Source organism: Octodon degus, unplaced genomic scaffold (assembly GCF_000260255.1).
Source record: "Octodon degus isolate 3935 unplaced genomic scaffold, OctDeg1.0 scaffold00246, whole genome shotgun sequence".
In the NCBI taxonomy this organism is placed as follows: Eukaryota; Metazoa; Chordata; class Mammalia; order Rodentia; family Octodontidae; genus Octodon; species Octodon degus.
Window position 1 is genome coordinate 251,943 of NW_004524822.1, and position 14,489 is coordinate 266,431.

General features: G+C 41.2%; 1 protein-coding gene across 1 annotated transcript in view; it reads left to right on the top strand.

Annotated features, from left to right (window-relative positions):
* Positions 1 to 14,489, top strand: part of Ppp1r14c (protein phosphatase 1 regulatory inhibitor subunit 14C) — a 91,194-nt gene that overhangs the window by 68,714 nt on the left and 7,991 nt on the right. Inside the window, exons 2-3 of the mRNA XM_004645990.2 lie at positions 208 to 291; positions 2,349 to 2,381. Of these exons, the coding sequence (XP_004646047.1) occupies positions 208 to 291; positions 2,349 to 2,381 (117 nt within the window). The remainder of the gene's footprint in view (positions 1 to 207; positions 292 to 2,348; positions 2,382 to 14,489) is intronic.

Sequence of the window (14,489 nt, forward strand, 5' to 3'; positions counted from 1 at the left end):
TCCTCTTTCATCAGCTCTTATCTTCTCTTATCTTCTCATTCCCTTCCTCCCGGCACCTCTTCTCCTTACCCCTCTGCCTCCCAGTCTCTCCTTCCCCACTTACCCACCCTTCTCTCTTCATGAATAACCTAGAATATATGACTCAACTAACTTGGTTCAGCACAAGTTAGTTTCTCCCTAAATCATGCCTTCATATTTGCTCCCCAGGAAGAAGAAATGCCAGATGTAGAAATCGACATTGATGATCTTCTGGATGCAGAGAGTGAGGAAGAGAGAGCTTCAAAATTGCAGGTAAACAGCATTCTCGAACCTGCCGACCATGGATGTCTGACTCCACCTGTGTCCTCAAAGCATGGTGTCCAGTGAGGAGGTGTGATTCAGCTGAGTCCTTGTGGTATCAGCAGCACCTGGGGTTGGCCAGAGACATTTGGCTGAAAGGAAAGCAATAGGGGCCTGAGTGTTCACCTGCACACACTGCATCTCTGATCTAGAGCTGCTCTTGACTATAGCCAGTTTTCCAAGGACTTTATAAGATGACTTCCTCCCATCTCATTTTCCTAGGAGAAAGAGCTGGTTATTGCCTGAAGGATCATTCTCTGGAGAAAGGAGTAGTGTAGCTGAATAAGCAAAGGCCTGGATTGGAACTGAAGATGTTTACGTCCAGGACTCTGGTCTCATAGTTATGGATTGTGGCATTTATGAAATTTATTTCTATATTAGACTCCCTATTTGACTTAGTAGAATATACTTTTAAAAAATAATGTTCACCTGATACCAATCACATTCTAGTATGTTAGTGGAGGTTGAGTTGACTAATGTTCCTTAGTGGAAAGCAATAGAATTTGTACAGTTCTTCTCTCAAGTGACTAAATTTATCATCTTAAAAACAGCATTTAGCAATTTCTAAAACAACCTCTGACTCACCACTGTTCTTAATAGCCACTGATAATTATTGGTAATGGCTATTGGTTATCATCAATGGCAAATGGTCACTAAAGCAAATCAAATGGCACATTTTAATGCACTGATATGCTTAACATGTGAATAATTCCCGGTGTCCCTTGAGTGATGAACAGCCTTAGTGACAGTCATTATTTCATATGGCTGGATTTAGCTGGGAAATAATAGCATCCTGCTCATAAAAGTTTTTTAAAAAGTAAATAATACTTTAAAGCCCCTATCACTTCTAAAGAAAATGTAATCACATAAAAAAATTATCCTAACATTGAGAACTTGGAAAGGGCTTTGTTTTTAGCTCTCCTTGGGTTCCCTGCCCCTCTTGATTCCCAGGTGAGGACATTGCAGCTGAGGTAGCTGAGTCCCAGACTGGTCTGTGGCTGAGCCATGGCCAGAGCCCCCCTTTCCATGTCTATTGTGCTTGTCACTGTCTGGCACAGGCGATCTCAACTTTAAGGACATGCAGTTTAATATTAACCCAGTAGGTAGCCCAGAGGAAAGGGCAGGAGGAGGTGTGTGTGTGTGTCTGTGTGCAGAAAAGAAAGTAAAAGTCATTTCCTGGGTGAGTGAGTTTGAAATCTAACCTAGGCCTCTAAATTATACTTAGTTAATATAATATAAAACTGGAGTCCTAGGAAAGCTGGTGTGTGAGTGTGTGTGTGTGTGTGTGTGTGTGTGTGCATGCGCACACGGGCATGTATTCTCCTCCTACTTAGGCCTGTCACAGGTTTGGGCATAGAGTTAGACTGCATCTCCTTGCAGACTATAGCCTACTGCTTTCCCATCTCTACTCCTCCTTAAAGTGAGCTCTTCTGCTCAGTGAGCGATCTATAATCTAATCAAGGGCTATATTTTGTTTTCAATGCTGTGGTAACAAAACACCCAAATCTTTTTTATTAAAAAAGACTTCCCATGAAGAGTGTGTGTGTGTGTACAGAAGCACATGCATGTGCGCGCAGGCTCTCTTGTGCATGTGTGTTTGTGTGCATGTGTGAGCACGTAGGCCCCCTTATGTGTGTGTGTGTGTGCATGTGCGTGCACGTGCACGCAGGCCCCCTTGTGCATGTATGTGTGCACTGGGATGAGCACAGCATTCCTGCATATTAATGGCAGGAATGTATCTTTACGTGACCAACTGGTGCTGAAGCAGGTGATTATGAGGTCACTATGAAGTCTTGATCTGCTACTGTAAAATAATGGTATAAAAATGAAATGATTTTTAATTTTGCTTTTAAAAATCAGGGGTTGGGGAAACAGCTCAGTGGCATAAGCACCTGCACGGCAAGCTCAAGGTCCTGAGTTCGATCCCTGGTACTAAATAATTAGATAAATATAAAAATAAGGCTGAAATTTAAAATAATAAGACGGAGCTTTTGTGTGTTTCATTCTAGGAAGCTCTGGTGGACTGCTACAAGCCAACAGAGGTAAACACATCACTTCTCCTAAAAGCTGTGTTTGAAGTGGATTTTATTAAATCTATTTGCCTATTTTTAAGCTAAACCACAATAAACAAATACTAATTGGCAATGACTGCCCATGAGGGCCTGTTTGCACCATGTTACCTTCTTTAATTCTAAGCTGAACACATCGAGCTCTGGAAGACTGAAAATTAATTGAATGGGTGTCTTTCCAGCTTCAGATGAAAGTCCAGCTTCAAGTTAAATTGTGAGAGGATGTGGAATCGTTGTAGTAAAAGTTTTAGGTTTATGATGAATACATCTTATTAGTTTATTGGGTGTATTTTTTAAATTACTTAAATTAGTTCTGTTTTTCAGGAAAATTACCTTTCTTGGGAGAAAAAAATGTAATTCCTTTTTGGATATTTATCAAAAATATAAACATTAATATAAAACGTGATGCATAAAGTCTGATAAAGCCAGAGCACATAGTGTTTATTCTAATAACCTAAAATAGGAACAGCACGGAAGTTAAGGTGTTGATTAGTTATGAAAATATCAGCTAAAAAAAAAAAAAAAAGAAAATATCAGCTAAAGAATACTTGGACTTTGTTGCTCTGGTACATAAAAGAAAGAAGATTCATCAGATGTTTTGAGATCTATTTGTAATCAAAGCAATGATGGTAAGATTTCTGATGTTTGAAGTGGTAAATTACAAAGGGAAATGGAAGTGTGCTTTTTAGAAGAGTGTAAATTTTTGACTACTAAGATGCTTCATGTTGTGTACTTTGAGGCTAGTTACCTGTTTGAGCTGCATGCTCATAACCTCCAGTTCTTATTATGTCTTGCAGTCATACAGATTCTCAATGTTAGCTGTTAAAATATATTGTTAGTGAATTTAATACATATTCACACTTATAAAAACAAAAAATATTATAGGGCTTATAAAGGAAAGCGCTAGTGCTCTTCCCCATCCTTTGACACCCCTCCCTAGAGGTCTGTATCTTACATTTAAATATTTTATTTATATATTTATATATAATACTTTTGGCTGGTTCCCTGCTAAATATATATTTAGTACTTCTTGAAAACATTATTGATTTAAGAAAAAAGATGATAGCTCATTTATTCTCCATACAATTCCTTTCTGTCTTTCCCCTTGATAAAATTATGTTACAGTATTTTGTGAAATCCATGGTTAAGGTTTATAGTACTATGATTTAACATATATTTTCATGACTCAGTCAGATATTTTCATGACTCAGCTAACAGTGAATATGACAAGGGTTTCTTCCTTGAATGGCCTTTCGTTTTTCCTGGAGTTGATAATACCTTGTCTTTTATTTTTTCTAGCATCAGTTGCTATTTTTATAGTGAACCCTCCAATGTTTTTGTCAAAGGTATAATATGTTTCCTGTATTCTCAAACACTTCAGCACTATCTCTTTGTGCCCCTAGACTTCCCTTCTGGAGTCCCTTTCTCTGGGTTTGCTGAATGTCTACTATTCTGAGATTTTTGTTCACTGCTGTCGAGTGTTTATTCTTTGGTAATTAAGTCTCAGTATCCTGCATTTTTTGTGATGTACCTCATCCACTAGCTTCTTAAGAAAGGAAGGATAGGGATACTTTTTAAAAACCCTCATATAAGTGACAGTGTGTCTCTACCAGTAGTTAATTTCCATGGTATAGAATTCTAGGCTAAAAGGCATTATTAAAACTCAGTTTTGAAGATACTTCTCTATTGTCTTGCTTCTACTTTTAAGAAGCTTGATACCATTTCCATTCTCATCTCTTTCCATATTCTGTTCCCCCATCCGCAGTTAACTTGTAAGGCCACCTCTCTAAATATTGAAGCTTTTCGGTTATGCACATGCTGTTGTGTGGGTGTTTTTCTATTTATGCGCTGATGTTTTGTAAGCTCTTTAAGTCTGAAAATACTGTCTTTCAGTTTTTCAGATATTGTTTTTCATTATTGGCTTATTATTTATTTCTTTTTCAGTATCCTGTGCTTGTGACTTTCCTTTTATTTCATATGATCCTTTAGTTTAAGCCTGTAACTTCTTTTTCCTTTCATTTTCCCAGATCCTTAACCTTTGGTTCTACTTTGTAAGAGATTTCCTTGGCTTTATCTTCCATTTTAAGACTTCACTTGTCTTAGTTTTAGTACCCTGGAGCTATGTTGTGAGCTCTGTTTACCATTTTGTTTTACTGTTTCTTCTTGTGTCAGGGATTCATTTTATTTTCTTTCTTCTTCAAGGATATTAATCAAATGCTTTCTTTGCTTATAAGATTATTCTGCTATTTGCAGTCTTTTTCTCTGAACTCCACCTTTTTAGTGCCTGTTTTCACCTCTCTTTGCTGATTGTTGGCAGCATACCTCTATTTAAGTAGAAGGGAATGATAGATGGTTGGCCTTTATGTGTGTGAACATAGTCTGCCCATTGGAGGATCTCCACGCATTCAGGAGGTTGCAAGCCAGAAGGTTTAAAATATTTTGTTATGTGTGAATTGGAAGCACTCCTTAAAATGTTAGCATAATCATGAACAGTTGTAACGGCATCTCAGTGAACAGCAGGCCATATCTACAACAGTGGTCCTACGTCGTGGTGTCACCTGCTGATAGTAGTTTGTGTGAGTTCTCTCCACGATGTTCTTGAGAGGACAACATTATGCAGCAGCACGTTTCTCAGAATGTATCCCCTGTGTTACACAGTGCAGAGCTTTACTGGGATGCTGTTTTTCTGGATAAATTTGGGTTTTATTGAATTGGACAGTCCAGCCTCCTGCTTGCAGTTTGACAGTGTGACTTCAGGGTATCTGGAAGCAGAGAGAATGAGGAAGGAGACTTTCCCATGTGGCCATTTTGGAGATAGAACTTTTTATATATAAGTAGAGGGGAAATAATGTGATTTAAAACAGTGAGATCTGGAGAGTGATTTTGAATTGCTGTAGTGAGTTAGAGTAGCAGGATTGTGGTGAAGAGCCCGGATGAGTCATGCAGATGAATGCCCATGTGCTGCGGAGGTGGAGGGCTTGCTGCTGAAGAGAAGCAGATTGGTAGGTGCAGAAATGCATTGTCCTCATTCCCCTTCACTGTAGCACTCCTCCAGCCCGAGAAGGTCGTGTTTCAGTCTCTTAGGTGAGAAAGGCTGAACTTGCAGATTTCTCTGCTGTTGGCTCCACGGACAGCCAATAGCAGCCGTCTATTCCCCCAGCCTAGTGAGCATTGTCCTCCTTCCCCTATTGTCAGTCCCAGTAGCATACTTACAGTGGCTCCTGGCCATGCAGCTGAGAGAAGACAATGGGTCTCACCCCTCACACAAAAATATTCTGATCTGATTTTTATTTGCAGATTTTTATTTTTATTTGCAAGATGAAAAAATATGATATTTAAAAATTCCTCAGACTTCCAAAAAAATAAAGGAGAACATGAGCTCGAGTTTCCAAGTGAACATCTCTGTGTTCAGTTTTTAGCTCCTGGTTTCTAGGAATGGAAATGCTATAAAATGCTGAGGGATTTCATGTGAACTAATTTATGTATGAAATTATCATTTCAGAAAGGCTGGGCAGTTTTTCCTTAGAGCTTACGTTCTTTAAAACAACAACAACAACCATCTTGTCCTGGCACCTAGATTGATAGTAAGATAAGCGTAAATAGTTTGTATTTTTCCTTAGCTCTGTAGTGCACATTCCACCAACACACGCTGCCTTCTTTCACTCTCTGATCACTTGAAGCCAAGTGAACTTGGATAACCCGCCTGTGCAATCAGAGTATTGAACCAACCAGAAGCTGGGGCTCCGCCCTTGGGGTCTGAAAACTGATCTTGTGTTATCTCCCCTTCCTCCATCTTCTTAACTCCGCAAGAGATTTTAAGGTTTATCTGAATTAAATTCCTAATAGCCAATAATAGCCTTAAAGTAGCCATCTCTGGAAGAGCTATATTTGACCGGAATTATTTTGCATACAAATACTGTGCTATGTTGAAGTTAGTGATATAAAGCAGATATATTTGCTGACTCGAGTACACTGATTTATAGCCTCTTATTGCAGAGGGAGGGAGGTGGTAGAAAGATTAGTCTTTGGCTCAAGATACATCCACCACGGCCACCACTGAGGAACTCAACAATTTCCTCAGCCTCTCAGAGATTCTGTTTCTTTCTACATAAAACGAGAGGTAGTCATAACTATTCTCTGAGTTACAGAAGGCATTACTCCCAGTGATAATTTTAGCGCTAATAATAGTAATAGTAATCACTCAATAACTACTCGTTTAATCTTTTTTCATGAAAAATTGAAGCATGTTTTAAGTTACCCATAGCTTGAAATTTCAAAAATAAATTTAGCAGGGATTTTGTTAGAGCAGTTGTGGGTTCACAGTGAAAATTGACCAAAGGTAGAGAGATTTCTGCTTCATATCCCCCATTACCAATACCCTCCCCAGCTGGAGCTGGATGTTCCTCTCCTGCCAGGTCAGTTAGGCGCTGATAAAACCTGACAACCAGGTTACTCTCTGGTTAGGTTTTCCTGAGAGAGCGGATCCTGTTAGGAAGGAAAGCTGTGGTGTATTTCACAATGTTCTCTTCATCCAATTCATGTTGGAAACAAAGGGATTTCCTTCATGTATTCAGTATGAGGGCTGGTAGAACTAATTCTTACAGATGAAACTTACAAAAATATGGGAGCTCCCTGATAACTGAGTCTCCTTGGAGTTCTAATCTCACTCTTCTACTCTGAACCTCGAGCAGTTTGTCAGTGATAATTCAGGTTTCTTGTCTCCTGATTCCCACAGAGGCAGCTACTTCGCATTTATACTTCAGTGAGTCCTGATGATTTATTCGCCTGTCTGTCTGTCTACCTTGGGGAAGCATTTACTCTGTGATCTCACTTCTCTTCTGGATCTGGAAGAATTGTTGAATTTTGAGATTTTTTTTTAGCTTTTTACCTGTTAGTGAGTTGGAGTGGCAGCACCTAAGCTTCTTACATGCTGCCTAGAAATAAGGAAATCTTAATCTTTACATCAAAGCTAGGAGACACAAACACTTCTGTTATTGGTCAAGGAATTTGAGACATGGCAGGAGTGCTGAAGGTCCCACAATAAGTAGTAAAGTCAGAGTGTACATAGTAAACCACATGATGTGAAGCTGGGCATACGTTACGTCCTTAGCCTGCTAATTAAATCCAAATCCAAAGAAAGTAATGCTTCCCCACCATGTGTTATGTATGAAAAATGCTCTAATTTACAGTTATATTCTTAGATTATTAAACTTGAAGGCAGGTTTTTAAATAATCTGTTAAAAGAAGTGGTATTGATTTTGGTGTGATCCTTCCCATCGTACACTTTGAGTCTGTAGTGTTTCTCCTACATGGGTAACAGGGCCACTGGGGAAAGATTTGTATTTCCCTATTTTGGTTCCAACTGTAGACTTGTGACTTCTAGGTCTTTCCTAAGGGCGACACGTCAAAATACAGCAGTATAATTATGTTCACCACACCAATAAGGTATTAGTGGTTGATTAGTAAGAAGTGTGTTTTACTTTTTTTCCCTCTAGCAGATACCATTTTATATGTAGTCAATATGACAATTGAGCTGACGTAAGTGAGCACAAAAAAAGGTGTGTCTATCCTATGTTAGAACAAAGGGAGTGCTTTTATTTTGGCTCTGACTTGTAGTATGAATTATTAGTAGAGATGGCCCAGTGGGGGTGGTTCAAATTAGAAATGGGGTTTGGAGACACGCACCTAGGCCAGGCAGGAACTTCTGTTTTTCACTCTCGACTTGCATGGCTTTTAAGTCTTGGGATTACACAGGAACAGCTCCATTGTGCTGAGATGATGGACAGAAAATGCATTTCCTATGGTTTGAGGGGCTCAGCCTTGCCATCTGTTAGTGCTGTCAGGCCAGTGAATGGGTTTCGAAAATCATCTCCCTTGGTTGGAGCTCCTGTGCCACTGGGTTTTTCTTTCCATGCATTAATTTAGTGTTTTGAACTAGAGGCTGTGCTAGAGCTTGTCCTTTTAACAATGAAAACCTGTGAATTTCTATGCATCAGAGCTATGTCAGGGTGTCTCAGTCTGAGTGTAAGTGGTGAGAGGCGTTTCTTAGACCTAGTTATCTGCTGGATCAGAGAAATGTCATGGCCATGCCGTGGCACAGGTGATCCTGGGTCAGAAGGAGAAGTAGACTGCTGTTTCCTACAACACAAGCCTGCTGTAGTTTCCTCCCTTTGTGAGCTGTTGGAAGGCTTTCTTTCTTTTGCCCTGGAATCATGATGTCACTTTTCTGATGGGCTTTGGCAGTGGACATTGTCAACTCCTCTGGTTCACATTGGTTCTTACCAACTGAGCATCTTAACCTATTTTTTAAAATTATTGTTCAGTTTACATATACATGGAAATACAAGAAGTTCTTCACTGAGCTGATTTAGAGTAAGGAGAACATTTAAGATGGGCATTTACAACACAAAAAACTGTTAGTCACCAGAGGATACAAAGTTTCATGGTCTACTACATTTTCTTGTTTTTTTTTTTATTGGTTTAGCAAATGTGTATGGAATATCTATGGGTCTGTAATTTATCTAGGAAGTAGGATGTAGTAATGAATATCTATATCCACTTTTAAAAAAATATCTCATAGAAGGCCACAGATAACTTTAGTGAGAATTTAAATAGTTGAATAATATTAAGACAAGCATAAAAGACAGAAATGTCTGATCACCAGGTTATTCACTGGTTGTCTAAGTTAGGAGCCAAACTGTTTGCCAGATACAGTTTTAGGGGCTATGCTCTTGCTAGGTGGGGTGACCGTGTCACTCAGCTTAGTAGGTTTGAGTGTCTACACGTGGGGAAGTATTTCTCTTGTGTCAGACCCTTCCAGTTTGGCCTCTCCTAGGACTTCCTCCAAAAAGAGAGAGCTCTCACCTTCAGAACATTGTTTCTCACAGTGAACTGGGTACTTCTAAAGACCAGGGTCAGCGGGAAACAGCACTGCAGTGGTTGTGACCATGCTCCAAAGTCTCCTCACTGTGCTGATGTAACTGGGCAGATGAGTTTCAAAGGATTGGGGCTTGCTGGCCAGAGACAAGTGTCACTTTTTCTAGCAGCTGAAAGATGTTGGTCCTGGTCTTCCACTTGCTACCCCATTCCTGTTCTGACTTTGTGTGTCCCAGGCCACTTCTGCCCAGAGTGAAAGTGCCAGGCCATGCAAAGGCTGGCATTTAGGCCTACATTTAAGTCCAAATTCTGTGCCATGTCTACTCATCACTGTCTTTTTCTGAGTTTTTATCAGATGAACCCACACTCCACTGTGGAATATTTATAAAACTTGTGAAAATTATCTCTATTGAGGAACCCCCACCCAGAAATGTTAGGGCAGCTTGCCCCAGAGATGCAGCCATGGAGTAAATACCTACTTTATTTCCTGGTTTTTATTCAGCATTGTTTGTCTAGTTAGGGAAGCAGTCCATAAGACTATCCTCGTTTCTGACACCAATTGTCAGCTTGGATCTCCCCAAGACCACCCCCAGGTTTGATAATTCCCTGAAGGAGCTCACAGAACTCACTAAAATCAGTTGTGCTCATAGTCCTTCATGACAGTGAAAAGCTGCAGATTAAATTCAGCTAAAGGAAGAGATGTGTAGGTTCAAGTCTAGGCGGCTTCCAAATATGGACCTTCCAGGTGACTCCTCCAGTGGAACTGACATTTTTTGACCATGATGTGCTGCAGGATGAACAGAGTCACAGCCGAGGAAGCCTGCCCGGGCCAGGTGAGTCACGTCGGCAGGGCTGACTGCCCACACGCTGACCTCTGTGGCCAGCTGACCCAGCATGACTGGGAGCCTCTATTCCAAGTCACTTTATTAGGCTCCCCGCTGTGGTCCAAACTCCCAGAGTAAACAGAGACACTTTCAGGCAGACATTCTAAGGAGTGCGGCTCACCTCTCATAGTGGAGGGCAGTGGAAAGGCCTTTTTGACAAGGTTAAATTCTTTTCCATGTGCTTTTAGACACTGGATGACCACTGGAATAAGGATGATGATGAATGACAGTAATAGTGACATAAGAAAAGATGCTCATTATTCAAAGAGCCACATACAGTTTCCTTTTGAATACCTGGCCTCAAATAATTCATGATGCTATTCTTATGCAGGACTTGGTGGATGAACCACACTTCATTTATTTATTTACTTAGTCATTCTGGGAATCAAACTCAAGGCCTCGTGCATGCGAGGCAATTGTTCTACCCATGAGCTAAAATACCCCCAACTCCAGACCACAGATTTTAAAGGGCACTGGACCTGGTTGATGTTTTCTCGTGATTGATCATGATTTTATGGCTTTTTCTTACTCATTAAATACAGAATGGCCAAATCTGTATTGAAAACAGCTCTACCTTCTCTTCCTGTGCTTAAATTTATTTGGACAGAAGAAATAGTATCAGTTAAAGACCGTCTCACACATGACACTTGGATTTCCATATCTTTGATGAAGGCAATTAAGATTTTTAAGAAGCAAAGAAAAAAGCTTGTGAATGCATTTCTTTTATGTAGAGAAGATTTTAGGCATATGAAATTTAGCCACCTTGTAAACTTACTGGCAGGCCATAAGAAAGTTATTTGTAGAGAAGGAGTGTTGTGAGAACTGGGTGAACTAAACTCTGCCAGAGTGGTAGTGTAGTCTAGCTGGTCCCGCAAGCTATAGATGCCAGCCTGGCCTGCAGTCATTGTTCTTTTTTTTTTTTTTTTTGGTACCAGGGATTGAACTCAGGACCCTGTGCTTGCCAGGCAGGTGCTTATTCTACTAAGCTATCTCCCCAGCCCAGTCATTGTTCCTGATGAGCAGTCCACCAACGCAGTTTAACTTGCTTTTCTTACTCTTAAAAGGTGCCTTTAAACTGCTCCTTAACTGGCTACGCTCTGGCTTCCGCAGGAACCTATGCTTCCCAAATTGCAATTTTAAAACCTCTAATAAATGGTTTGTTTTTGTTTTTGTTTTATTTTGTTTTGTTTGTTTGGATTTTCAGATTGTGTGAGCCCCTTTGAGCAAAATGGCAAAGAATATTCACTGTTGTGGCTAATGAGAATGTCAGAGAAATTACTTCAACTTCGTTAGTGATTATAAAATGGGAGATTATTTTTGCTGAATTCCCCCCACTGACTATCTACTGAGATTGGATTACTTATGTGGATTTTATTTGGTGCTGCCTGAATTGCAAATGTAAAGATTCTGAGAAACCTGTTAGTAAGTGAGGAAAAAATTAAATGCCTTAAGATGGTAGTAAGTGAACTCCTCCACCTACATTCAAGGAAAGACTGGAAGTTAGATAAAAAATGAATTACTCTTAAAAGCAGTGGGTCGAATCTCTAACATAGATGAGTGGGACAGCCCTCGCAGCAGAACAAATTAATCCTTCAAGGCAGAAAGTCAAGAAAATAGCATTGGCTCTTGGCTGAAAGAAGGAAGTGAAGACCAGAATGCCCCTAAGGCAAAAGTGGCAGAAGCCAGCAGCAGCCACAAGCTCCTTGTGGAAGAGACATCGAAGCCTCTCTCTGCATAGAGGTAAATGGGATCCATTCTGCTGTGCCCCATCAGGCGAACAAAGACAGGCAGTCCTAGCCTTTCCCCAAAGAGGAGCATGGAGCCCCTGCAATGGTGTGGGAGGCAGTCCACAGGGCTTCCTGAGCAGGCGGGAGCTCTGTGACTGAGGGGCTCACATCTGAGCTCCCCAGCCTGGAGCGCAGCCCACACCCCAGTCTGTCTATGCTGATGCACTGCCCCCCTGGCCTCCTGAGGGACCCACACGGTGAAGCTGAAGATTAGCTGGTTCTCTGGGTGGCAGCTTTTTGCTGTCTTTAACAGCTTTCTGGTGTTATCACCACCTACACAAAGAGGCGCCTCCTATCCATTCACTTACCTCACTTAGCTAAGCTGGGTGGATCTGAAACTTCTCTTTCTCCACCTGGATCCCACCATGCCTGATTCCCCTGCTGATTGTCAGGCTGTTTGGAAGAAGTTCCAGGCATCTTTTTAACATTTTCTCTCAGAGTGACTCCAGGTTGGCAATGAGACTGGGGGGCTGGGGCAGACAGGGGGCACCTGTGTATACACAGAGCCTGGTCTGGAGAAGAAAGAGAACATGGCCCGCAGAGAGGTGTGGCCCCTGTGGACCCAACCTTCCTCACTTTCGCCTGCTGCATTTCTTGGCCCCCAGCCTGCACACTGTGCACAGAGCCTGCGTAGTATTTTCTGGAAAAGCAGGCTGAGCATCCAGGGTTCTTCACGGCAGCACCCTTACAGGAGCTTGCCTGAGTGACGCTATTCCCGAGCAGTGATTTCAAAGCATTTTCTTTCACAAGTCCTCTTGTTGGGAAATACTTCTAATTAAATGGACACTGCATAATATACATTTATCTTTTTCTTTTAATGTCTTAAACTTCTTGGAAGAATGACCTAAGTCCGCATAAGCACAAACTAGTGCTTCATAGTGACACTGTGGCTTCTCCTTTTTTCCTCTAACTTCCAGCAGACGCATCTTTTTTAAGAAGCACATTATCATCAATGCATGTGACACATTAATTACTTTGACCATAGAAGGCTCCAAGATGCCTGGCTATGGTGACAATTACAAGCTGTGTGTCCATCTGCCACCTACAGTGCAGGCTGGAGTAGGCACCAAAACTCCAGGGCCAGAGGGAAAGGGAGGAGAGGACTCAGGGTAGAGCATGCCCCTGTGATGTCTGGCTCCTGTGACAGCCGGGTGGCAGGAACTCCGGAGCAGGACGGGACCTTCTGCTCTGAGGGCTGCTGCCAGGGCCCCTCAGCACCTGCCTCGACACCTTTCATAGAAGTCTGGAAACCAGGTGGCTGCATCTTGTGTAGTCAGTTTTCCAAACTCCCTGGAAATGTTCCTCTTCTTTCTGTTGCTACTTTGATCCGCCCCCTCTGCGTGTGTCTGTGTGTGTTTGTGTGTCTGTGTGTGTCTGTGTGTATTTGTATGTCTGTGTGTGTCTCTGTGTGTTTGTGTGTGTGTGTGTGTGTGTGTGTGTGTGTGTGCATGTGTCTGTGTGTGTGTGCCTGTAAAGGAACCATGTGAGGTTCCACTCTTCCTCAGACACCTCTTCCCTCCCCAGCTCCTCCAGCCTGGCTAGTTTCACAGAGGTGAGGAATCACTCGTAGAGCTTGCAGTCTCTGAACTCAGGTGATACAGTTTTCTTTCCCCTCTCCGCTCTCTCTTACTTAACGGATATCAAAGATTCCAGCGTTTGCCGACAGTGCCTTTATGGGTTAATTCCTTTCTTATATTATTGCTTCCTTGTACTGTGCAAAGTGTAATTCTCTTACTTTGGAAATTTTGCTGAGCTCCTCTTAGATTTTAAGTGATATACTAAGAAAACCAGGATGAATAGACTCTTGCAACCAAGGGGAGTGACAAGTATGCACTCGGATTACTTTGTGTGCTGCTTTAGCCATGGACGTAATATTTTGCAAGTATTCTTTGCAGGTTGTTATGCCCAACATTAAATGTCAAGACTCTATCTGTGCTAATAGAAGGGGGCTGTATTATAGTTCATGCTTTTCAAACTATATAACATTCTTTGTTTTAATATACTGTAATACATTTTTCATTCTATTGATTCATACTTTCACTCTGTTCAGTTCTTCATTATTATGAACAATCATACAATAATTTTTTAATCTGTTGCCTCATGTACAAGGAATATATTGAGAGATGGAAATAGAATTGGTCCTAATGTTTGCATCAGCTTATATGCTCAAACAAGATAGAAGAGTCCCTTTTGATGGGCGTGGTGGTACACATCTGTAATCCCAGCATCCTGGGAGGCTGAGGCAGAGGGCTGCATTCTCAAGCCTAACCTGGGCAACTCAGTGACTATTTTTAATCTCAAAAATTGAAAAAGTAATAATAATAGTAAAGGGCTGGGGAGTACAGGGAGATAGCTCAGTAGAATAAGTGCTTGCCTAGCAAGCGCAAGGTCCTGAGTTAGAGCCTTGGTGCTGCCAAAAAAATAAAGAAAAGAAAGGGCTGGGGATGTAACTCTGTACAAAGGACTTGGTTCAATCCCAGTACTGAAATTTTTTTCTAAAAAAATACTTTTCAAGCTCATTTTTCTCACACCTG